The sequence below is a fragment of the Rhincodon typus genome, chromosome 16 (genome assembly GCF_021869965.1).
Source record: "Rhincodon typus isolate 14 chromosome 16, sRhiTyp1.1, whole genome shotgun sequence".
Taxonomy (NCBI): Eukaryota; Metazoa; Chordata; class Chondrichthyes; order Orectolobiformes; family Rhincodontidae; genus Rhincodon; species Rhincodon typus.
The window spans coordinates 6,711,872-6,738,023 of NC_063347.1; the positions used below are offsets into that span (position 1 = coordinate 6,711,872).

At 41.3% G+C, this 26,152-nt stretch overlaps 1 protein-coding gene across 1 annotated transcript in view; it reads right to left on the reverse strand.

Moving 5' to 3' along the window:
• The window catches only part of LOC109922450 (coatomer subunit gamma-1), a 59,527-nt gene extending 33,889 nt beyond the window's left edge, over nucleotides 1-25,638 (reverse strand). Inside the window, exons 1-9 of the mRNA XM_048606676.1 lie at nucleotides 25,629-25,638; nucleotides 22,757-22,899; nucleotides 19,585-19,665; nucleotides 15,892-15,963; nucleotides 10,399-10,478; nucleotides 8,493-8,568; nucleotides 5,759-5,851; nucleotides 5,377-5,463; nucleotides 4,380-4,537 (exon numbers count right to left, since the gene is read on the reverse strand). Coding sequence (XP_048462633.1) covers nucleotides 4,380-4,537; nucleotides 5,377-5,463; nucleotides 5,759-5,851; nucleotides 8,493-8,568; nucleotides 10,399-10,478; nucleotides 15,892-15,963; nucleotides 19,585-19,665; nucleotides 22,757-22,899; nucleotides 25,629-25,638 — 800 coding nt within the window. The remainder of the gene's footprint in view (nucleotides 1-4,379; nucleotides 4,538-5,376; nucleotides 5,464-5,758; nucleotides 5,852-8,492; nucleotides 8,569-10,398; nucleotides 10,479-15,891; nucleotides 15,964-19,584; nucleotides 19,666-22,756; nucleotides 22,900-25,628) is intronic.
• Nucleotides 25,639-26,152: the final 514 nt, after the last annotated feature.

Consider the following 26,152-nt stretch of genomic DNA (forward strand, 5'->3'; position numbering starts at 1 on the left):
GCTCCTATGATGCTGCTTGGCCTGCTGTGTTCATCCAGCCCTGCACCTTGTTGTCTGTTTACAGAAAACTGCACTCCTGTTTGTGCCAGCTCACTGGACACTGAATGAGTGGCTACTCAACAGCATGCCACTGTGTGTCTGGTGCTGACACACTGCATCTTACTCTCCCTGTCATAGTAGCCAGTCTTCTACAAAGCAGCTCTTCCATATGTTCCACTAGCAGGTGCAGGAACAGCTCTGACGAATAGATTTCATGACAAAACATGTTGAAAATTTACTCTGATCGATTCTATCCAGCCACAGCGCAGATCTCTGCAAGATACTCAACTTTTTCTCCATTCCTTTGACTTTTCCTTATCAACTCACGAGCATGAGGAGTGGACAGATGGCCCTGAACATCACTTATAAACCCACAGAACATCAAATATTTCAAATGGCACTACCAAAAGTAACAAGCCTCAAGCGTTTACCAACCGTGTCTCTATGATACCGATATGTGGCTTTTATCAAAATTTGACAGCATCGCACCTATTAAAACTGTAATTTTTCTGCAGATATTTTTTAATCATGTTCGACATCACTGAGTCAAGACCGTTAACTGGCAAAACTAACTTAGACGCTAGTGATCATAATGTGCTAAAAAGGCTGCAATACTGTGCTGGACTTTTGCAAAGGCCTAACAGATCTTGATTTTACTTAACTGTCATGCCTATTTACTTGTCAACTGTTCAATATTCTTTCAATCAGGATTACACTTCAGGCAAGAATTAGCTTGAACACACAAGTTGTAGGTTTTCCCCCCAATCATTTCTTCCCTCACCTTCTGGAGGTTTTAGCAAACTCTGAGGTTTTCTTCCTATCATATGCTGCCGTGTGTGCTAACTTTGTGTCTGGCCAAGGTCAGCCAATTCAGCACAGTGCAGAGATTAAACCAAGGAAATCCATGCTCCAAGCAATTCTCCCAGAGGACAGTCCTTTTACCAACAGGGGAAAACGCTGATGTGTAGAAGACAAAAGAAAAATGGAGTGCATACTAAGCACCGAAGTCACTAATGTTTCAGTGTAATAGTTACAGTTCCAATTGACATTTTCAAAAATTCGGCAAAATGGCTCCAAGTCACACCACATATTCACACAACAGAAAAATGGAAGTTATTAGATTTCGTAGCGCATCCCCTCTTACAAGTATGCTTGCATGTGACTAGCTCTGTTTCGCAAAGATAAAGTGTTGAATAATGGGGAAGACAGATTGCTGAGGACACTTGCTGTGCCTCCTGAGGGATTTTGGGCACCAGGATGGATGAGGGATTCGGAGCTGCAAATTTTGGATGATAGCCTAAAGGTTCGTTTGGAGTTGGAGCCCCAGTGAGTGTTTTTGCAGGGAAAATTGCATATGCATTGCCAATCAGGAATTGTGACTCATTTTATGCAAGGATCATAGTTAAGAATCCAATTTGACATGTTAAAATTGCAATTCTTCTGCAGATTTTGTTTTACTTTTCCCTTTAATTAATTTCTTTCCTCTCCTCCATGCAAGCCCAGGGTTAACTGTGCATGAACCATGACAGTCAGTATCAGCAGGTTTTCCAAATATGGAGCTGCTCAAAGCCAAGACTGATTTTGCACTCACCAGGAATTAGCTGTAAGATGGCTGGCTGGTTTTCCCAGTGACACAGAGACAGATTGTAGTGCATTAACCCAGAACAGACCACAAAACCCTCCGAGGCCCCTTTGGTCGGTGTGTGTTGGATAAAAGAAATGAACGTGTGGAGGAGTTTAAAACAAGAGCACACCATCTTAAAACCAGACCCAGGCTAATCAGAAGGGAAGAAGGGAAATACTTTTACACAAAGGGCCATAGAAGCATGAAATTCACAGAACATAGAACAGTACAGCACAGCCCTTCGGCCCACAATGTCGTGCAGACCTATTATCCTACTAAGATCAATCTACCCTGCATACCTCACATTTTACTATCCTCCATGTGCCTATCCAAGAGTCGCTTAAAGGTCTTTAATGCATCTGACTCCACTCCTTCTTCGCTCCACAGAAAAATACAAAGTCCACTTGAGTTGATCACACTAAATCCAAGATCAAAAGGTTTTCTTTTCTACACTACCGTGCAAAAGGATATGGAGCCAAGGCAGGTAAGCAGTGCTTAAATATGGATCAGCGATGATCTCGATCATGGGTGAAACAGGCTCAACAGCTTGAATGGTCTATTCCTATTCTTGCGCTCCTGTGAAAGGCCATACCCAAGAGAAATCATTCCAACTCCTGCGGTGTGCAAATCATCCTACTGTTTATTTTATTCATTTACAGGATATAGATTTCACAAAATAAGCCCAATCATAACTGCTCTCGAGATGGTGATGGTAAGTTGCCTTCTTGAAGCAGTGCAGTCCATGTGGTGTAGGTCCTTTTAACAGGCTTTGTAGCTGTTAGGTACAACACAGTGGCTTGCTAAGCCATTGCAGTAGTTGACTCGCAAATGGGTCAAGTGGGCAAGACCAGGTAAACATGGCATCTTTCCCTAAATGTTATTAATAAACCTGATGGGTTTTTACAATAATTGACAATGATCTCATGATCACCGCTAGACTAGTTTTTATTTCCAGGTTTAGTAACTGAATTCAAAATTCTCCATTTGAACATATGTTTTCACAGCATCAGCCTGGGTCTCTGGATTACTAGCCCAGTGACGTTAACATTATCCCCTGCCTCCCAGCAGACAGAGTGTTTAGGAATCTTGATTTTTTTTTTTGAAGCATTTTGTAATTAAGTTAGAGCCGTGGAACAATGATATTTTTTAACTTTAGACCATAATTGTCACAAACAAGTTCTCCCACATTATGTAGAATGTGACTAGCTGCAGAGCTTAGTCCTCTCTATGGTGGCCCTGGTGCAACTTCAAAATGTATTCAATCTCATTTTCAGCAGTTTCAAGGAACAAGGTCCAACAGCAACTCAAAGCAACAGCAGATCGCCAATAAATATTAGGTTTGCCAGCGATATGAACAACACCAATGATTTTTTTGTTTAAACACCAATATTTTTCTAGTTCTCCTATCAGCCTTCAGATGACATCTATGAGTGGAATGTTCAATCAAACATGAATTGGGGATAATTTTGTACAGTCCACATTGGGACCAGCATTCTTTATCCAAAGTCGTTAAAATATAGAACATACCACCACAAAGAGAAGTTAAAGCAAATGGCACTGAGATATTAAAGGGACTGCAAAACACATACAAGAGAGATGGTAATAGCAGGATCTCCTGATAAGATAAGATGATAAGGAGAAACTGCTTGTGGGGCAAACACAATGTCAAAGAGTCATACAGCACAGAAACTGACCCTTCGGTCCAACCAGTCCATGCCGACCATAATCCCAAACCAAACTGGACCCACCTGCCTGCGCTTGGCCTTTATCCTTCCAAACCTTTCCTATTCATATACTTATCCAAATGTCTTATAAACATTGTAACTGTACCTGCATCCACTACTTCCTCTGGAAGTTCATTCCACACACGAACTACTCTGTAAAAAAAGTTGCCTCTCATGTCTTATATTAAATCTTTCTCCTCTTACCTTAAAAATATGCTCCCTTGTCTTGAAATTCCCCACCCTAAGGAAAAGACACCTGCCATTCACCTTATCTATACCCCTCATGATTTTATAAACTTCTGTAAGGTCACCCCTCAACCTCCTACACTCTAGTGAAAAATGTCCCGGTCTATCCAGCTTCTCCCTATAACTCAAACCCTCTATGTCCAGCAACTGCCTGGTAAATCTTTTCTGAATCCTCTCCATTTAATAATAACCTTCCTATAACAGGGTGACCAGAACTGGACACAGTACCCCAGAAGAGGCCACACCCAACGCCCTGTACGACCTCAACACGATGTCCCAACTCCTATATTCAAAGGTGTGAGCAATGAAGGCAAGCATGCTAAACGCCTTCTTAACCAACCTGTCTATCTTTGACGCAAATTTCAAATAATTATATATCTGAACTCCTAGGTCTCTCTGTTCTACAACACTACCCAAGGTCCTATTTTCAATTGTACAAGTCCTGCCCTTGTTTGTTTTTCAAAAATGCAATACCTCGCATTTATGCCGTTTCATAGCCCAGTTGGGCTGAATGGCCTGCTGTCAATTATATGTATTCCTTTGCATTGAGACTGTCTAAACTCATTTCATACATGTTCTTTGCAGGCAGAAGACTTCCCCACTCATTATATGATTGAGTGAAGGGGGAGAGCTATGAAAGGCACCAACTTGATTCTTGCCAGTTCAATGAAGTGTGGGAGACCTTGTCACAAATTTCAATGGTACAACTGAAGAACATGGTTCATTTGACCTCGAAAAGGACTCACTTGTTGTCGTCCTCCTCCAACAATTTACTGGCAATGCGGATCATCATACAATAGGCAAACGGTGACTTGAGGCCCTGGCGTGAGAACTTTGACACCATCTTGTTAACTGCAAGCCGGTCATTTTTCCTGATGTGGTACAGTAGGCCCAGAGCATGATACTGAAAGAGAGAAGTGCAGTCACCCATTGTTTTGGAGGAAGTACAGCAACCCCAGTATGCAGACGTGAAAAAGTTAATAAGCTCTTTATAGTCGCATTTATTACGAGAATATTGTCTAGAACACTGGTAAAATCTGTTAAAATGGGGATTGTTGAATTCCTTTTGAATAGGTAGACGCCCAGCAGTTTACCATCTTAAGTAAAAAGCAGTATGCCTGATAGTGCAGCACTTTATCAACACAAAAACAGAAATTGCTGTAAAAGCTCAGCAGGTCTGGCAGCGTCAGTGGAGAGAGAAACAGAGTTAGTGGTTTGGGTCCAGTGACCCTTCTTCAGAACAGACCCCTCATTTGACCTGAAACGTTAACTCTGATTTCTCTCCACAGATGCTGCCAGACCTGCTGAGCTTTTCCAACAACTTCTGTTTTTGTTTCAGATTTCTAGCATTCATAGTACTTTCGGTTTTCTTTCAGCACTCTATCAAATCCATCCATAATTTTCAACATGACTACTCAATCACCCACTGACCTTCTGTAAGTAGAATGAGCTTCTTTTATCTCTAATAACATTCTAGCAAAACTCCTGCACACTGCCTCCAAAAACTTGACATCCTTCCTAACGTTTGCTGCTCAGCATTGGGCATAATACTCCAGGCTGCAGACTAAGTGGTGATTTCTAAATCACTTACTTGTTTCTGATCTCCTACGGTCAACACAATAGGCTAATTCAGCGCAAAAGTACAGATTCAATCTTGAGCCAAGTGCACTGGGTGGTGTACATACCCACTAAGTTATCAGTGAAGTGTTTGTATTGATTTGATTGTGCCAGCATTCGATTTACCTGCACCATAATGTTGTCACTAGAGGCTGCCTCTTGAGCTTCGTTCACCCAGCGCTTCACCACATCAAAGCCAGTCTTGAGCAAGTGCTGCGGGATACAAAGGAAACAGTGGATTAATAATATCCTCTCCCAACATATCCATCCAATGATATTTGCAGCTGAATTGCAAAATCCCAAAGTAGCACATATAGGAAATCCTAAGTTGAAAAGACAAATGTCATCCCTTCATAAAGTGCCACCATACAAAATCAGAGCAATGAATTACCGGGAAGATGAATAAGAAATGGAATCAGTCTGTGTAAATAACACCAATATCAGACAAGCCAGCATTATTCCTATACAAGTTAATATAGTATGTTTTGCAACAAACAACAAGACTCACCAAGGAGGAAAGCAATGCTGAGCTGGAGACACTAGGCACTTTGTCCACGATTGCCTGCTTCATGTATCGCTCGATGGCTTGCAGCATGGTGCCCTGTCAAGAATCATACAGTAGAGTGAGTGAAAGAGATCCCAAGGAGCACCTTCAGAGAAGGTCACCATTTTAAACAATGACAGGACAGACAAGCCCAACTAATGTTCCTGGTGTTTCTCAGACCTACCCATACGGACTCCACACTGTGAGAGCTAATAACCTTCCTTACTATTGCGTTAATTTCCTGCTTAACTAGCAAAGCAACTGCACTGCCTTTTCCTTTTTGTCTATCCTTCTGAAAAACTTATTACCATTGGATGTTCTCTTCCCATTCCCGGTCAACCTGCAGCCATGCCTCTGTAATATCAGCTTTGTGATACCTGTTTTCATCTGCTTCCGCGATTAATTTAACCACTTATTATGGGTGGCCCAGTGACTCAGTGGTTAGCACTGCTGTCTCACAGTGCCAGGGACCCGAGTTAGATTCCACCCTCGGGTGACTGGGCTTTGTACGTTCTCCCCATGGCCGCGTAGGTTTCCTCTGGGTGCTCCGGTTTCCTCCCACAGTCCAAAGATGTGCAGGTTAGGTGCATTGGCCATGGGAAATGCAGGGTTACAGGGATAGGGTAGGGGTTGGGTCTGGGTGGGATGCTGTTTTGAAGGTCAGCGTGGACTCGATGGACCAAATGGCCTGCTTCCACACTGTAGCGATTCTATGACTCTATTGCAAACACTCATTGCATTAAGGCACAAAGTTTTAAGATTTGACATTTTAACATTACGTGCCCTGCCCCCATTATTTTTCACTATCACCTTGTTTGATCCTGGGCCATGATTTCTCTGCTTATCACTTTTCTTGTTCTGCCTTTTGCTCTTGTTCTTGATTTCCCTTCCTCTGACACTGTGTGTAGGCCCTCTTTCCTATCATCTTAGTTTAAAGCTTCCCCAACCACTCCAGCAAATTCTCTCCTTAGGACATTAGTCCCAGTCCTGCCAAGGTGTAACCTGTCCAGTTTGTACTGGCCCCTCCTCACCCAGAACAGGTCTCAATGCCGCAGAAATCTGAAAGCTACCCCCCCACACCATCTCATCGGCCGCATATTCATCTGACACAGTCTACTATTTCTATGCTGATTTGAACATGGCACTGGTAGTAAACATGAGATGATTACCTTTTAAAGTCCTACTTTTCAGCTTACTTCCCAATGCCCTATATCCTGCTTTTAAGATGTCTGTTTTTTAATCTATGCCATTTGGCGCATCTGCTTGATTCACGTTGGCAGTATGAAGAGTGCAGAGGTCTTCGGATTTTCTAACTTCAAACCACTTTTGCTTTTACAGGTCTTTACGGAAGTAATAAGGGTTGGCAAAAGAAGTGGGCAAGGAGCTGACTTGGTTTGTAAGAGTTTTAATTAACCATCCAAATTAAAAATGCACAGTTGCAATAAGCAGCTCTTTGAAACAACTCAAAAACAAAATTTTAGTCAGTTTCATTCTCACAACAATGTAGTTAATGCAGACGAATTGTGAGATGTCCTTAGCAGTTCTTTTGCTATGGTTTCCCACCTCATAAGCGGATGTTATTTACTGTAAATACAGTTAAGGCAACTTGTAATTTACTGCAACAGTTTTATTTTTCTCAAATCGGTATGTTTTTGAAGTCTCATTTAAAAACATTGAAGAAATGTGTCCAAGCCTGTTTAAGAAAGATAATCAATGCATATTGACAGAGGCATGATAAACTGTCTGCGCTTAATCATTCCCTGTGGTTGCTTTACCCTGATGAATGGACCAAATAGACCTTTGGGTTTGTTACTGTGGAAACTTTATCATGAACAGTTAGCCTGATAGCCTAAGTGTCTGGTGTTGCACAAAGTGACCGAAACTAGTACGATTTCAGGTATCTGTCACGTTTGTTGGTTTCACCCTGGAGTGGTATCAAGACATTACAAATAATCTTAGTACCCGTGGTCCTGCCACTCCAATCTCAGGAGATGAAAACAGAGTCGGGCTTCTGACATTCTCTGACTCCAAATGGAGAATGTCCCTTTGATCAAACGTACTGGGTCGGGAGATATCAAAAGGCAGAGTGTGTTAGGGAGGAAACCCCAGGGTCAATCACCCAAAGACACACCGGCCAAAGGTGGAGCAATGAAAATCGATCATGTGCAACAGGCCATAGGCCGACAACAATATAATCAAAAAGTTGCCAGGATACATGTGAATAAAGAAACACATGTCAAAAAAAAAAACCGCCTGATGAATAGAGACAATTGCACTTTCAATGCTTATAACTATGGGCAGTGATGTCAGTACTGGGAACTAGAATATATCCTTTTCATAATTAAGTCCTATCAACCCATCATTCCATAAGCAGGATAGTGCAGGTTAGATGCATGGTGAAGCAATCTCTTGCTGTATCCCAACAAAGTGTTTCAAATTCCACCACACCAATTTAACCATTTCTGCAGCAGAACCCAGTCATTCCATTATCTATGGGCAACACCACCAATTTCTACTGGAAACTGGACAGACAATCTCCAATTTAGGGTCCTTACTGCTGTGGAACCAAGATTTGAACAGAACGACACATTGTGTTAGTCAACAAAATGTGTTTTATAATTTGGTTTTTAAAAAACAAACATTTCTATCCTATAAATTATGTTCACATGCAGGTCCACCTTTTCAGCTTGGTACTTACATCAGTAATTTTACACAGTGCTCTCACAGCAGGTCCCCGATAATTGTCTTCTTTCCCAGTCATGTCTTTAGTCAGGCTGAAGGGAAAAAGGGAATGCAGAATAATGATTGAAGCAAAAACTTTGCTAGATTAAAAAAATTAATCCTTTTAACTTTAACTATGAACAGTATTCCTTTTCTGGCTAAATGACCAATTAAACCGTCACAGCACATGTACATGCATTGTGTTGTTTATTAAAACAGTACTTGGAAGCTGGGGGTGGGTGGGGGGAAGATTACATCTGCACAGCATTTTCTATGAGCTCTTTAAAGTCAATAAATCATTTTATAGTCACTGTCACTGTTGTAACTTAATATCACCGCAAATAACTTGGACACAGCAAGATCCCACAAACAGCAATGCTGCTAAAAGTATAAATATTGTCCAAGACACAGTGAAAACTCCCCTGCTCCTCCTACAAGCAGTGGGATCTTTTATCCCCACCAGAGAGCAGTCCAGGCCCTCCAAACCTCTCATCCGAAAGCCAGTATCATCCACAAAACAGTCCCTTAGTTCTGCACCAGTGTATCAGCCAAGATTATGAACTCAAGTACCTGGATTGAGCCTCGAATGCTGTCTATTGACATTCAATGCACCGTCTCCTACCCAGACTCGCTCCTCCCAAGAAACATCAATGTTTTGCAGCTCCTTAACTTTCAATTTTCATTTGTTACGATCAAATCAGACTTCAAAAAATATTTGATCAGATGGCCAACAGTCCTCCTCACAAATATTTTCAAAAACATGTTCATTGGTCATTTACAACGAGCACATGGAGAAAAATTAAGGAAAGGTGGTCTTGACTAAAGGGTGCTCGGGGGCTGCAAGAGGGTCCTTACATATGTTGAATTAATCGGGCCAGGAGAAATATACTGTTTTAAAACAAAAATGTAAAAGAAGAGTGTCACTGTGGAAACAATATACTGTGTGACGGAGAGTAAATGTTATTAACAGCCCTTGCCTGTGAAGATTGTATTATCTGCAATTGGTATTATAGTCCTTCTGGTTTGATTTATTTCCCGTAAGCCAGTAATATAATCAAAATTACAAGACACTGGAACAAAATTACCCTGCAGGCAAACTTCTACAGCATATGGTATTCCTCTCATGCTTGTATTTTACCGAGTGAAATCCTGTGAGTTAAAGTTGCTATTTCAACAGCTTTTACAGACTGCATTACAAACCATTGTTGGCAGGAGCCCCGTACTCTGGCGCCTCAGCCAAATGTTGAAGCAAGGTGTAACTGGACAGGATACCAAGTCAGAGATAGCAAGAATTGCAGAGTCAGAGTCAACACAGTGTGGAGCTGGAGGAGCACAGCAGGTCAGGCAGCATCAGAGGAACAGGAAAGTCGACGTTTCAGGTCGGGAGCTCTGATGAAAGGTCCCAACCGGAAACATTGACTTTCCTATTCCTCTGATGCTGCCTGACCTGCTGTGTTCCTCCAGCTCCACACTGTGTTGATGCAGGATACTATGTCAGCAAGGAGAGGGACTGACAGACAAACGGGTCAACAACAGCTAAGTTGACAAGACGGCAATCCCATAAACACTCTGCTCATACGTACGAGCCATTGCCAAGCATCACAGGCTGCAGTCTCTTACTCTTTCAGCACAAAGGAAACATAGGTCCAGGGACCAACTTTAGTTCATAAGATCATAAGATATAGGAGCAGAAATAGGCCATTTGGCTCTTTGAGTTTGCTCTGCCATTCAATCAAGACTGATATGCTTCTCAACCACATTCTCCTACAAGACCATAAAATATACAAGTAGAATTGGGGACGGAGTGGGCAAACAGCCAAGTTGGGAGGGAATACAGTTGAAGTATTTTAACCACCTGTTAATAGATTCCCTGTAATACTAACCTGCTGGTAACGATGATGACATCCTCAGCAATGTTAGCCATCTCTTTGATTGTCAAGTAGCACATCCTTCGTAGGGTGGGCTGATACAGATAAAAGTATAAACAGAAGTTAATCATTTGACGTTCCATGTCAACAATTTTCAGCAATTATTTGAAAATTTGTGCATGAAAATTAGTCACCAGTTCCATGACTTCCTTGAACAGATTCAGAAAAATTAATCTATGAAGACAAGGTTTGCATTTATTTAGCATCGTATTAAGGCACAATTCATGTCCAATAAATTACTTTGTCATTCCAATTTCATGACTATAAAGCCAACCACAGCAGTAATAATTTTTGACATAGTAAGATTGCACAATGAATGAAAATTATTGAGCGAAACATAATCCAAAACAAGACATCACTGCCCTGCTCGTCACCAATTTTCATAAGACCATAAGACATAGGAGCAGAATTTAGGCCATTTAGCCCATCGACTCTGCTCTGCCATTCAATCATGGCTGATAAGTTCCTCAACTCCATTCTCCCACTTTCTCCCCATAACCTTTGATCCCCTTGACAATCAACAATCTATCTCTCTCTGTCTTAAATATGCTCAATGACCCAGCCTCCACAGCCCTCCGAGGCAGTGAGTTCCATAGATTCACTGCTCTCTGGCTAAAGTTTCTCCTTATCTCCGCTCTAAAAGGTTTCCCCTTTACTCTAAGGCTGTGTCCTCCGACCCTAGCCTCTCCTACCAATGGAAACATCTTCCCAACGTCCACTCTATCCAGGCCATTCAGTATTCTGTAAGTTTCAATTAGATCCCCCCCTCATCCTTCTAAACGCCATCGTGTATAGACCCAGAGTCCTCAAACGTTCCTTAAATGTTAAGCTTTTCATTCCTGGAACCATTCTCACGAACCTCCTCTGAACCCACACTAGGGCCAGTACATCTTTCCGGAGACATGGGGCCCAAAACTGTGCACAATACTCCAAATGTGGCCTGACCAGCGCCTTACAGAGCTTCAGAAGTACATCCCTACTTTTATTGATCTGAGGAAGGGTCACCGGACCCAAAACGTGAACTCTGATATTTTCTTCACAGATGCTGCCAAACCTGCTGAGCTTTGCCAGCAACTTCTGTTTCTGTCCCTGATTTACAGCATCTGCAGTTCTTTCGGTTTTTACCCCCGCTTTTATATTCAGGTCCTCTCAACTAAGTGCCAACATTGCATTTGCCTGCCTAAATGCTGACTCAATTTGCGAGTTTACCTTGAGAGAATCCTGGACTAGAACTCCCAAGTCTCTTTGCACTTCAGCTTTCTGAATTTTCTCCCCATTTAGAAAATAGTCCATGCTTTTATTCTTCTTACCAAAATGCACGACCTCACTCTTTCCCATGTTGTACTCCATCTGCCTTCTTTGCCCACTCTCCTAACCTGTCCAAATCCTTCTGCAGCTTCCCCGCCTCCTCAATATTACCTGTCCCTCTACCTATCTTTGTATTGTCTGCAAACTTAGCTAGAACGTCCTCGGTTCCTTCATCTAGATTATTAACGTATAAAGTGAGAAGTTGTGGTCCCAACGTGGACCCTTGTGCAATAGCACTTGACACTGGCTGCCATCCTGAGAAAGACTCTTGTAACCCCACTCTCTGCTTTCTGCTAGAGAGCCAATCCTCTAACCATGCTAGCACCTTGCCTCTAACACCAAGGGCCCTTATCTTACTCAGCAGGGTTCTTGAAGTCCAGATAGGTAACATCCATTGGCTCTCCTTGGTCTAATCTGCTCATTACTTCCTCAAAGGCTTCTAACAGATTTGTCACACATGACCACCTCTTGATGAAGCCGTGCTGACTTTGCCCTATTTTACCATGCACTTCCAAGTATTCAGAAATCTCATCCTTCACAACAGACTCCAAAATCTTACCCACAACCGAGGTTAGGCTAATCAGCCTATGATTTTCCATCTTTTGCCTTACTTCCTTTTTAAACAGGGGTATCATGTTAGCAATTTTCCAGTCCTCTGGGACCCAGCCTGACTCTAGCAATTCCTGAAAGATCACCACTAACACCTCCACTATCTCTACAGCTAATTCTTTTAGAACTCTGGGGTGTAATCCGTCTGGTCCAGGTGATTTATCCACCTTCAGGCCATTCAGTTTTTCTAGCACCTTCTCCTTGGTGATGCCCATCATACTCAGGTCTACCCCTTGTCTCTCTTGAATTTTTGGGAGATTACTTATGTTTTCCACCGTGAAGACTGATGTGAAGTAATTATTCAGTTCTTCAGCCATTTCCTTGCTCCCCATTACTATCTCTCCAGTGTCAAATTCCACTGGTCCAATGTCCACTTTTGCCTCTTTTTCGCCCTTTGTATATCTAAAGATATTCTTACAGTCTTCCATTATATTACTGGCTAGCTTACCCTCATATTCAATCTTCTCCCTCCATGTTTCTTTTTTTGTTGCCCTCTGTTGGTTTTTGTAAGCTTCCTAGTCCTCTGGTTTCCCACTGCTCTTCGCCACATTATATGCTTTCTCTTTTGCTTTTATGCTGTCCCTGACTTCCCTTGTCAGCCATGGTTGCCTCATTGTCCCTGTACCATGCTTCTTTTTCCTAGGGATAAACTTGTACTGTGTCTCCTGAATTACTCGCAGAAACTCCTGCCATTGCTGATCCAATGTCTTTCCTGCTAGGCTCCTCTCCCAGTCAATTCTGTCCAGCTCCTCCCTCATGCCTTTGTAGTCGCCTTTATTCAGTTGTAATACCGTTACCTCTGATTCTATCTTCTCCCTCTCAAACTTCAGAATAAATTTGATCACATTATGATCACTGCCTCCTAAGGGTTCGTTCACCTTAAGCTCTCTTATCGAGTCTGCCTCATTGCACAACACTAAATCCAGTATTGCCTGTTCCCTTGTGGGGTCCACCACAAGCTGCTCCAAAACGCCATCTCATAGACATTCCACAAATTCCTTTTCTTGCAATCCATTACCAACCTGATTTTCCCAGTCACCTGCATATTGAAAATCCCCATGATCACTGCAACTTTGCCTCTCTTACACACCTTTTCTATCTCCTGGTGTATCTTGTGCCACAGCTCCTGTATATAACTCCAATTATGGTTTTTTTTGTTACCTTTGAGGTTCCTCAATTCTACCCACACAGATTCTACACCTTCTGGCCCTTCTTCGATGCTTACTATTGATTTTTTTTTTTTTTTTTTTTTTTTAAGGGCAGCACAGTGGCTTGGTGGTTAGCACTGCTGCCTCACAGCATCAGGGACCCAGGTTTGATTCCAACCTTGGGTGACTGTGTGGAGTTTGCACATTCTCCCCATGTCTGCGTGGATTTCCTCCAAGTACTCCAGTTTCCTCCCACAGTCCAAGGATGTGCATGCGTGGTGGATTGGCTATGCCCGTGTTTAGGGATGTGTAGACTAGGTGGGTGATAGGGGATGGGTCTGGGTAGGATGCTCCGAGGGTCAGTGTGGACTTCTTGGGCTGAAGGGCCTGTTTCCACACTGTCGGAATTCTATGAATTTCATTTCTTACTAATAAGGTAACCCCACCGCTTCTGCCCACCTGCTTATCTTTTCGATAGGCTGTATATCCTTGGATATTCAGCTCCCAATCCTGATCCCTTTGCAGCTACGCCTCTGCGATGCCCACTGCATGATACCTGCTCATTTCAATCTGTGCCACAAGCTGATTTACCCTATTCCTTCTACTGATATAACACCTTCAGTGATGTATTAACTGTCCCTCTTCTCATTCATTTATTCAGTGTGCTTGAAGTTTGATTCCTAACCCTTTCCAAACACACTGTCCTATTTGTGTCTGCGCTGGAGACTTTAATAACGTCTCCTGAGTTCTCCTTTCCTGTCATTTCTTTCACATTCTTCCATGCAGTTGAAGCCACCCCTACAGATGTTAACCTGCTGCTTTGTTTCCTACTGGGGTAAGTTTTAAGTCCTGTTGAACAGCCTATTTACCCTTTTCAGTAGAACATTGGTCCCAGCTCAGTTCAGGTGAAGACGGTCCCAGCGGTACAGATCCCTCAGTAGACATGATTTCATTCCCTCTCCACAACCTGCTCTACAATGAATCCTGTCAAGGTCCCAGTGGTATATGATAATATCAAACGATGGTGGTTGCACTAAGATCCTCAGAAGGGTGTATCTGGAGGACATTCACCAACCCAGCCCTTCAGCTTTGATCCAGCGTCTGCACTCTCAAATCCCACTTATTGGCATCAAACCCAGCCTTCTCTTGACACGAGTGTCAAAATGGCAGCCCTTCCATCCAACAGCAGCTGTGGTTCATCTAGAAGGTTCTAATGCATGTAAGATGCTGCCATAAAACAAAAGCATGAAGGCCAGGCATTGCTGGATGAAAAAGACTACATTTCATTCACCTTCTGCCATACAAGTGGTTGCATTAGACAATAATGGCAATTTTGATACTTGATAACAATCAATTTGTCTACAACACCAGGCAGGGAAAACTCCACTAGAACATTTTGGGAATGATGGGTTCAAAGTCATTTCTTCCCTAGAATGTCCCATCGTCACATGTTTTACTTCCAAATTACAGAGTGGCGGAGAAAGAAAGAGGGGCTTTATCATTGGTGACTGGTCCTAATGTTGCATCATCTTTCTTCCATGCATTGCCCTGTCTTATACCTTCTATATATGGACTGCACCCATTTACTAAAGCAAGTCACCATTACCTTCTCAATGACAATAAACGTCAGTCTTACGAGCAATGGTTGCATTGGATTAACATGAAAAAAGAATCATAACAATGACATGTAAGTTAAAAAGTTGTGTTATTTATAAATCTTTAGCATATTTATAAGGATCCACTTAGCGAGAATGATTTGATCCTACTTACCTCTGATATATTTTAACAACATGAAAAGTATAAACGCCCCCGAGATGTCACTTTAGTCACATGATCACAAACAAGTGACTTTTGAAATTTATTACCGGACCTAACCAAAATCTAAAGTTAAATTTGGGAACAATAATTTTTTCACTATGACTTCTATAAAATGTAAGGTTGGGTATTTGCAAGTTTTGATGTTGGAAACAGTAGAATAAAACGCGCTGTGCTTGAGGTCGGCACTTCGGACAGTATATCACCAAGGTGGAGTACTGGCGGCTGCAAATTGGTCACCAGTAGTGGAATTAATTCAGGATAATGAATCACGCATCAAACACTATGTTCAAGCATTGTTTGCTGGAACACATTGGTACAAATAACCCAGTCATAAAACAGGCAGAGTTTTTTTTGCCAACCAGTAGTTAATAAAGGGTAGTCCCTGGGTTGCAAACAGGCTCTGTTCGAATCCACTCGTAACTCGATTTCTACTCAATCGGGAACACCATGCAGGACAATATGAAACAGCTATACACAAGTACAGGAAATGTTCCTGTGTCAGATATTACAAATTACACCACCCATGTTGGATTGCATTCATAAATTGGAAACATTCTGTACTTACATCATTTGACTGGAAGAGCTTGGTCATGGCGAAAAATGCCTCTGTAGCCTCTATGGAGCCAAAATGCTCCCCCTGTATAAAAATAATATAAGAACTCTATTTCTTCCATGTTCCATCTACATTTTTCCACAAGATATAAGGTCATTTTGCGAAGTGGCTTTCCCACATTTAACATTTACATGTCCTTTACATTACATGAATAACATGTCAGACCTTAGCATCAAAGTTATTCTCTGGACCTTCTCTTTTACTAATCTCAGGAGCCTTTTCACTCAGCCTTGTTCTTCACTAGGACCATATCTCAGCTCATTGTGAAATCCCTTTCTCCCCCATTAATCAAGAGTTTCCAAACTTCAGCAAACTTTATGAACTACACATTTGGCTCAGTGGGAACTTATTCTGCAAGGGTCACTATTTTTAACTTCTTCCAACAAAACCATCTTCTCTCTAGCAAATTCATTAAAGGTTTGGTTCTTTCCAAATTTCTAAACTTCTGACTTTAGGCTTGTGCCAAATCATATGCATACAAAAATGCACATTTCACACAGAATATGGTGAGCTATAAATGCAAAGTCTCCACAGTATTCCCACAAAATTATCACTAGCTAAGCACACAGCTACCAACACTCACTCCCACCAGTCACATCAGGCCTGACAGCATGAATTTCCAGAGACTCCTTTGCTTGACCCCTTGAATAAACCCAGTAATACAGTCCACTTGGCTCTGTTAAAAATTTCCTGTTCCACGAAGTTTGCTTCTTCTGCTATTGAAAGATTTTATACGCAAATGGTCTTATTTTCAGCTCCAAACTCAGCTACAGTCTGACTCCCAGTCACTTGCCTATATGCTTTTGATTGTGAAAACTCACCTTTTCATCACAACTTAAGTCACACGTTCACTGTTTAGTATCTTGGTGAAATAAATTTCTCCGAACTTAATCCACTCTGGATTTAAAGAAACCATCATATAAAGAAAACAGATGTTTCACAAAATGCAAGATTCATCACAACACTCATTGGTTAATAGCATAAAACCTGCTAGTTTGTCACCATGGTAGTATTACGGAAACGGGAAGTGGAAAGAAGATTTGCTGGATAAATAGAAAAAAGGTACAAACAGCTCCAAACCTTACTCTTAAGAATTTTACTTCCTTTTGTTTATGAAAATCCAAATAATGTCATTTTTATAACTTGTTATTAGTTTACAGCCAGCTGTTGAGGATGTTTCATTAGGAACAATTAATTAAAAAATCTCCCACGCTGCACATGCTGTAGTTTCAAGGCTAACGTCTTAAAAGTAACAGAAAATACAAGAAGTCTGTTCATGAAGCACCAGCACCATCTGTTGTCTACAAGTCAGTAATACATCAGAAACAATTTGAAAAGCATAACTGCTCCTAAAGGGGAAGGTATATTTGCATATTTTTTCCATCACACATCTCTAATCACAACAGTCAAGTACACTAGTAGTTTATATGTCCAAATGCTACAAGCAAGAAGTACAGTAATCAGTAAATTGAATAGGAAACTGAATTATTCTGAGAGGTATAGGACAAAATGGTCAGCTTCTGTGCTGTAAGAATTGGGTGATACCAAATGATGCCAGAACAGTTGTGATATGGAAGGTCATTCTATACCTCAGTTATGGAAGCCAGTTTTGATCATCAGATATAAGAGGTAATTGAGACTCTGCAGTATAACAATAAGATTGGTCTATATAATAAGACTGGAATAAACTTGGATTTTCACCACTGAAGTATACAAAAAGGGATTTTAGTGTTGGATGAATGACGCAGAAAAAATAAATTTGGAATATTCCTTCAAGTTTAGCTGTCATAATTGGACAAGGTAGCAGAGCTCAACTTGTGGATGCCCACATTTCAGACATTCTTCACAAAGCATGCGAAATATGGAGCTCTCCATCTGATAACAGAAGTGAAAGGCTTGCACTCATGAAGTAACTGAGATGCTGTGGTGGTAGGACAGTGGGCCGGGGGTTGGGTGTCTTGAGTAGATGAAGCACATTCGCCATCCACATTTATCCTTTTAAACTCCCTTCCATACCCATAATGGATTCTGGATCTAACAAAAATTTGTATAATCACACAGCACAGATCACTCAGTCCTCGGTCACTCATCACTCTTTCGCCATCATCCTGCAAGTGCTCTCCTTTAAGCAGTTCATTTTCCCCCCCATTTACCAGTATCCTTGTTAACTGAACAATTGCTCTTTACACAAAATTTATGTTGTTGAAATGCCTCACTAATTATTATAATTCTATTATATATTTTATAATGTTTACATTTTCCATTCTCTCAATATGATTTGCAAAAAAAGTTAAGCACCACATTACTTACTTTTAGAGAAATTTACAAACTGACCCTGGAAAGTTATATTGCTGCTTTAAGAATTCTATTACTTAAGTAAAATATTTCTAACTGCCATAGTTTATTAAAGTCACATCCCTATTGTATAAAGGTAATTGCATCTAATCAGTATCTTAGCAATAACAAATCAGACTAATTCCAAATAACTACTTTTGGTGGTGTTGGTTACAGGATAAATATTGACCACAGCAGTGGACATATCCATTGAACAATGTCATGTGATTTTTTACATCCAATTGCACACTCAGATGCAGCTCAATTTGCCTTATTCAAAACAAAGGCAGCTCTGACAATGCAGCATTCCCTTGGTACTGTGCTGAAATGTCAAGCCAAATTACGTGAAGTCCTTACAACAGGGGTCAGACTTCTGTTTCTGAAGCAAGAATGCCAATAAACTGGACATATGTACTGGTTCAGTTGTGTGTTATAAATAGATATGACTTCCATCACAAGACAGGACACTTTCAAGTTCATCGATCAATAGCAAACCTACTGCCCAAGGAACCTGCAATGCCCATTTTGGTTCCGTGCTATTTTATATCCTCATCGGCAAAAATTAATCAATCAATCTCTCTAGCTTTTTGTGGAAGAGAGTTCTACATGTCAACCACCTTGCAAATTAAGACGTGTTCCCTAACCTCCCACCTGAATGGCTTGGATCTATTTATTTTTAAGATCATGCTCCTTAGCCCTAGGCAGCACACCAGCGGAAAATTTATTTTCAGTTAACTCATTATTTCCCTCTTATATCCGAAAAGATCTCAATCACATCACCCTTTAACCATCACTGACTACAAACCTAGATCATATGCTAGGGAATTGCAAAAGTGAAAAGCAAGCAGAGATGCATTCAAACTACATAAAAGCAGGAGGGAGAATGGGCCATAACGACATTGCAATAGGGTGAGATGAAGCAGTGAGCAAGGAGGTTCATAAGAAGCACAAACCACTGCTTACACACCAGTCAGTCCATTATTGTGCTCCACATTCTATGTGCCTATAAAACCCACAAAATCTGCACAGGTATTTTTAAATCTGCTGGGACCAATTTTGGAGAATATCACCATCCCAGGTTAGTGCACCTGTACACAGCATCACCGCGACTACCACCTCTAAGCACCCTCTGCCTCACATTTACACACTTTGTGTGGCAAAGCTTCCCAACAATGACGCTGATTGAGTCTTTCAGATTGACATGATCAGCTACAAATTGTCCAAAGATTTGAGAGTACAGTTCAAATAAATTACTGGCCAACTGTTCAAAATACTAAGATTATTTCTCAAAGCTACAAAAAGAGGCCCAACCTGATTTATTAGATACAGGATCTTGGTCAGAATATGAGCACATTTCCGAGGGTTGATGGGAGTTTCGTTAAACACTCGAGCCTGCAATGAAACAACAGCAAAAACAAAAGTAGGGTATGCATTATATCATTAACAATCTCAGCAAATCCATATGACATGCAGAGGCAGGTTAAGAATGCCTATTCAGTCCATGAAATCTCTAGAATATTTATTACTTGATCATAAAATCTAATGCAGTTCCCAGCACAAATTCAAGCATTCATGGCACACTTAGATTGTCTCTTTGTTTGGAATAAAACAACCAGATCTGTGATTATAAAGAGCTTTGCCTGTAGTCTCAATAGATTTTGAATCAGCTGGGTAAGGCTAGACAAAAGCAACAAGATAAAATATTTCTGTGTGTTAATGAGAGAATACAGCACTTCACAGCATATTGCTGGCTTCCCTCTGAAGCTATTCAATTAAAACCACACATCAGTATGCACGTACACACACATTTCAAAGCTTACTTCTCCACTTCTTTTAGAAAGGAAAAAGTTTGAGGATGACTTAACAGAGGCATTTAACATTACAAATTATTTGATAGGTCAGATGTGGAGAAAAGGTTTGTACTTGTGCAGGAGTTCAAACTGTGGGCTATAAACAAGAGTCACTAATAAACCCAAACAGGATGAGGTTGTTGACTTGCTTGCCGAGCTGGCTTGTTTTCGTTCAGACGTTTCATTACCATGCTAGGTAACATTATCAGGGAGGCCTCCGATGAAGCGATGTTGTTCTACTCTGCTTGGAATTTATACTGTCCAGTCCATTATGGTGAATAGTGTCATTTCCGGTTTTGTTCTATATGGGTTGCATATGGGGCTCAATTCTGTATGTTTGTTGACTGCATTATGGATTGAGAACCATGCCTCTAGCCAAACATAGACACACACGGGAATTCCTAGAGGCACAGTTCTCAACCCATAATGCAATCAACAAACATACAGAATTGGACCCCATATACAAACCGATATAGAACAAAACTGGAAATGACACTACTCACCATAACAGACTGGACAGTATAAATTCCAAGTGGAATTGAACAACATCGTTTCATCAGAGGCCTCACTGATGATGTTACCTAGTTTGGTGACAAAAAGTCTGAACGAAAACAAGCCAGCTCGGCAGGCAAGTCAATAACCTCATCCACAACCCGAGCTACAAATCTTTGCCAAAAAGCTTTAAACCCAAAAAGGAACTTAGCAGAAATCTGTTAACCCAGAGAGTATAGAACTTGCTACCACAAGGAGTAACTGAGGCGAATCACACAGATGCATTTAATAGCATGCCAGGCAAACTCTTAAAGAAGGAAGAGAAGGATAAGAGAAGGATAACTGCCTCGAAGATGGTTGTGTTATCTGCCTTCTTGAACCACTGCAGTCTCTGGAACGTACAGACGCTCAATGCTACTAGGAACGGGGTTCCAGGATTTTTAGCCAGCATAGGTTAAGGAAAAGCAATATTGCTCCAAATTAGGAAAGTGTGTGGCTTGGAGAGAAACCCACACTTGTGGTGTTTCCATGCATCTACTGCCTTTGTCCTTCTAAGTGGTAGAGGTCACTGGTTTGGATGGCACTGTTAAAGGAGCGTTGGTGAGTTACTGCAGTGAATTTTATAGATGGTACACACTGCTGCCACTGTGAATGGTGACGAATACAGTGTTGAAGGTGGATGGGGAGTTAATCAAGCAAGCTGAACAAAAACAGAACTGCGGATGCTGGAAATCTAAAACAAAAACAGAGATTGCTAGAGAAACTCAGCAGATCTGGCAGCATCTGTGGAGAGAAAGCAGAGTCAACATTTTGGGTCCGATGACTCTTCTTCAAAAGAAGCTCTTCAGCAATTTCTATTTCAATGAAGCAGGCGGCTTTGTTCTGGATGGCATCCAGCTTCTCAAGTTGTTGGAATAGCATCCATTCAAGCAAGTGGAGCCATTCCCACCACACTCCCAAACTGAGCCTTGCAGAAAGTAGACAAGCCCTGGGAACACAGGAAGTGAGTTAGTCACCACAGAATTCCAAGGGTGACCTGCTCTTACAGCCACCAATATATATGGCTTGTCAAGTTCAGTTTCTGGTCAATGGTAGCCCCCTGGATGATGATAATGAGGGATTCAGCCAAAGTAATACATTCAATATCAAAGGCCAATAGTTATATTCTTTCTTATTAGACAGGTCATTGCCTGGCACTTGAAGGGCACAGATGTTACTTGCCACTTATCATCCCAGGCTTGAATGTTGTCCAGATCTTGCTGCATATAAACACTGTCTGGTTCAAAACCCGAGTAATCGCAAATGATGCTAAATGTGTGCAATCATCAGCAAGTACATTGATGAAATAGCTGAAGATGGTTGGACATCTCTCACCTCACTTGTGGAGTTCAGCAATTTTCCTACAGTAATCATGCAGTAATGAAGTCAGGAACCAAGTTGCCCTGACAGAAGCCAAACTGATGGTCAGTGGGTAGGTTATTCCTTTGCATGTTTTGATTGATAGCACTGCTCATGATCCCTTTCATCCCTTTGTTAATGTCAGGGGGCCGACTGATAGGGTGGTAATTGGCTGGATTGGATTTGTCCTGCTTTTGGGTGATAAGAGTTGATATAGCTGCACTCATACAGGCAAATGAAAAGCATTTCACCACACTCCTGACCTGTGCCTTGTAGATGATCCCCAATAGTGCATGCAGCTCATTACCCAGGTCTCAATACTGAAATTAGAATGTGGGCGCTTGCATTAATTGGTGCTCTTTGTTTATTCTTTGCCTCTACATGCCACCAGCTCTAATTCTATTACTTCCCGCTGTCACTTAAATCAAGCTTCACAGAGAGGCTAGATCATTGCAAGCGAAAGGGGAGGCCACTAGCTCTATGCACAAAATAGTGGGAGCACAGATGAGCAGAGGCTTCAAAGTTGCAGTATGGAAACATGAATGGTCAGCATTCCACCTGACAGTTAGACACACACAAACACTGTGGCTGGGGTCACCGTATAGTGATCCACAATAGGAAGCTGGGATGACCTGTACCCTCTCGAGGTCAAGGGATCGGTGGAGGCACTATGGCATCCACACCAGCTAATCTAGAAAATTGGGATACTATTGCTATAGCTCAGGACAGTAATCACTGCTCACCTCCTGCAGTACAGAACCTTTGTCCAAGTGCTGGAATGGATTTGAGCCCCCACCTAAGAGAAAATAAGAAAGAGGTTCATCAAAACCAATTGGAACAATGTAAATGCAATCATGAAAATCAACAAACAATATTTGCCTAATGCCTTAAAGAGAGAAAACATACCATATGATGATACAAATAAAAAGAGCAGTGGAAAGGTGCTCAATCCTGTTCCATCCTCCACCAAGACTACCAATGAACTTTTATCTAAATCTCAATTTTCCACTCTAAACTCATACTCCTCGTTTGCCTTGTTGACCTCAATCTTGAACTTGCTCAACTGTAGAGCATTCATCTGAAAATTGGTACGAAGACACTTCATATTTAATAATTATTGTGGACAGTAGTTTGATGGATTGTGGAGATTCTTGGTGACACAAGGGCTGGGTTTCTTCAGCATATATATGAATACTGACTGGGTTTTCAGATAAATTCAGTGACAGGCAGCATGCAAGATGAAAATCAGAAGAGGGCCAAGAATAGATCCTGGGGAGGTTGGGGGAAGTGACACAAACTCAAATGATGGGAAAGAGAAATGTATGTGGTATTTATGCTGAAATCGAAGTGGGTGGGGTGATGGGAGAGGGCGTGTCTGTCTGTGTGTGTGTCTGTCTGTCTGTGTGCGCGTGGATAGGTGGAAATGGAGGCCAGCGAGGGAGTGAGAGACAGGCATATGGAGGGGATACTTAAACCAGGACAGTATGGATAGCACATCAGGACAGAAAAAAACAATCAGTAAGTGATAAAAGCTGACAGTAGGAGAAAATAGGTGAGCTATACTGAATATAACCAATATGATGTGTTAAAAAAACAAAAGAACTGTAGATGCTGTAAATCAGAAACAAAAACAGAAACCTCTTGAAAAGCTCAGCAGGTCCTGCAGCATCAGTGAAGAGAAACCAAGGATAACATTTCAGGTCCAGCGATCCTGTTCTGAGGAAGGTCACCGGACCCCAAACGTTAACTCTGGTTTTTCTTCACAGATGCTGCCGGACCATATAATGTGATAGTGGGCTTTGCTATATGTTGTTTTTTAATTCATTCACAGGATGAGGCCATCGCTGGCTAGGCAGCATTTATTGCCCATCCCTAATTGCCCAGAGGGCAGTTAAGAGTCAACCACATTGCTGTGGGTCTGGAGTCACATGTAGGCCAGACCAGGTAAGGATGGCAGTTTCCTCCCCTAAAGGACATTAGTGAACCAGATGGGTTTTTCCAACAATCGACAATGGATTCACGGTCATCATTAGACTCTGAATTCCAGATATGTGCTGAATTCAAACTCCACCATCTGCCATGGCAACATTCGAACCCAGGCCCCAGAACATTATCTGAGTCTCTGGATTAAGCTTCATCAGAGGCTCCACTGATGATGTCATATCTCGCATGCTGACAAAACGTCTGAACAAAAACAAGCCTGCTTGGCGACCAAATCAATAACCTCAGAACTGTGGATGTTGGGCATCTGAAATTAAAACAAATTGCTGGAGAATCAAAACAAGCTTGCTCGGTGAGCTAGTCAACAACCTCATTCGCAACTCATGCTACAGATCTTTGCCAATACTTTAAATCCACAATTCTGTTTTATTTTAGTTATTCTCTATGACTCTGTATTTTGACGTTGTTCCTGTTAAGGAACCGAGGGATGTTTTTGCAGCCTTTAATGGAGAAAAACAACAAAAGAGGGGCGAAAAGAAAATCTCCACTTTACAAGTAACAAAAAACAATTTATTTATGTAACCCCATGAACAAATTAACAAAATTACTAACAAACCGACAATTCCCCCCATACTACTAACTACTCCCTAACTGGTTTAAATTTTACTGGAATGCTGTTAAATACAGACAAGTCCCACTAACATAAACCCAATTATTAAGAAGCAATAAATTATAACTTAACCCCTCCAAATTCGCACAGACTGTCTTCTGGAACATTCTGTCGTCTCCACTGTCTTCACAAATGCCTTTCTTCCATTAATTCTGCAGTCAGGGATGTTTTATCTGTAATTTCTTCAATGATGACTTTGAGCTAAAATACCGTGGTACATTTGATTAATTAGATGGGCTTTCTCTGAGAGCTGAATGGTGCTAATTCTGGCGGGTGGCGCATGATTCTCTCTTTCAGATGGCAGTTGGCTCTCTCCGATTTTCCAAATGCCCTCGTCTTATATACCCATAATGACATAATCAAATTCTTATAATATGATTGGTTTTAGGTTGTCAACACCATCAGATTTAAATTCAATTGGCTTTCTGTATCTAGGTGCTTCGTTTAAATTAATAGACCAAATTCAAACTCATCACAACATCAAAACAAGACTGCTACTTTGTCTGCCACCAGCAAGGCATTTTTTTTTATACACTTGTTTCAATTTTTGAGGCTCTCTGTACTGGCAACTTCAGCTGGTGCTCACAGAAATTTTTAAAAAATGTACATTCAAGTACAGACAAAACACAAATCTCTTAAAGGAACCACACATTTTAGCTTCCTGCCTGCCACTTCACAATTACTCTACCCAACTTCATAACAACATATAATAGCACGTACTCAAAAATTTGTTGCATCCAATCAGTACATTCACTACTGGCCCATCACTCCTCGAAAAATCAACTTTACAGTAAACACCAACCAATCACGAGTCATAACTGACTTACTAGGATAAGAACAACAAATATATCGTTAAGTAATGTTAGATAAAATTTGGGTAAGGAAGAAATATAAAACAGAAACATGGCTGAAAAGAGAACTGCCGAAGTTTTACTCTCGCACTCATCAAGACAATTGCAAAATTGCAAAATTTTAACCAATCACAACTTTTCTACTACACTCACTCTTCGGCATCTTTTCTCCCATCAACTCATCTGGTCTGAGTGTGCATTCCTTCATGGCAGATAAAGGAGTTACATCGAAGCAGTATCCATTTATTTTGTTATCCACAGGATGTCCATGTCCTTACCCCCTGCATCTTAAGGAGGATTTGAGGTACACATGAAAAGGGAGCTGATTGGTCAGCAGGTCTGATTGGCTGAGGCATTGCTACAGAAAATATAACCGGAAACGATAGTCTCAAGCTGGTGAGGGGCAAGGTTTGAGCATATTCCTTTCGCTTGCAAAGATCAAGACCCTGTGTATGAATGCATGTCAATTCTAGCAAACATAAATGAGCCAAGTTACGAACTCGACTGTTATCACTTGACAGAAAATTAAGTTCATGTCTTTTTCTTTATTCTTTCATGAGATGTAGGCTTCAGTGGGTAGGACAATATTTATTATTAATCGCTAATTGACCAGAGAGCAGTTAACATCACATTACTGTTGGTCTGGGGTCACACGTAAACCAAACTATAAGAATGGC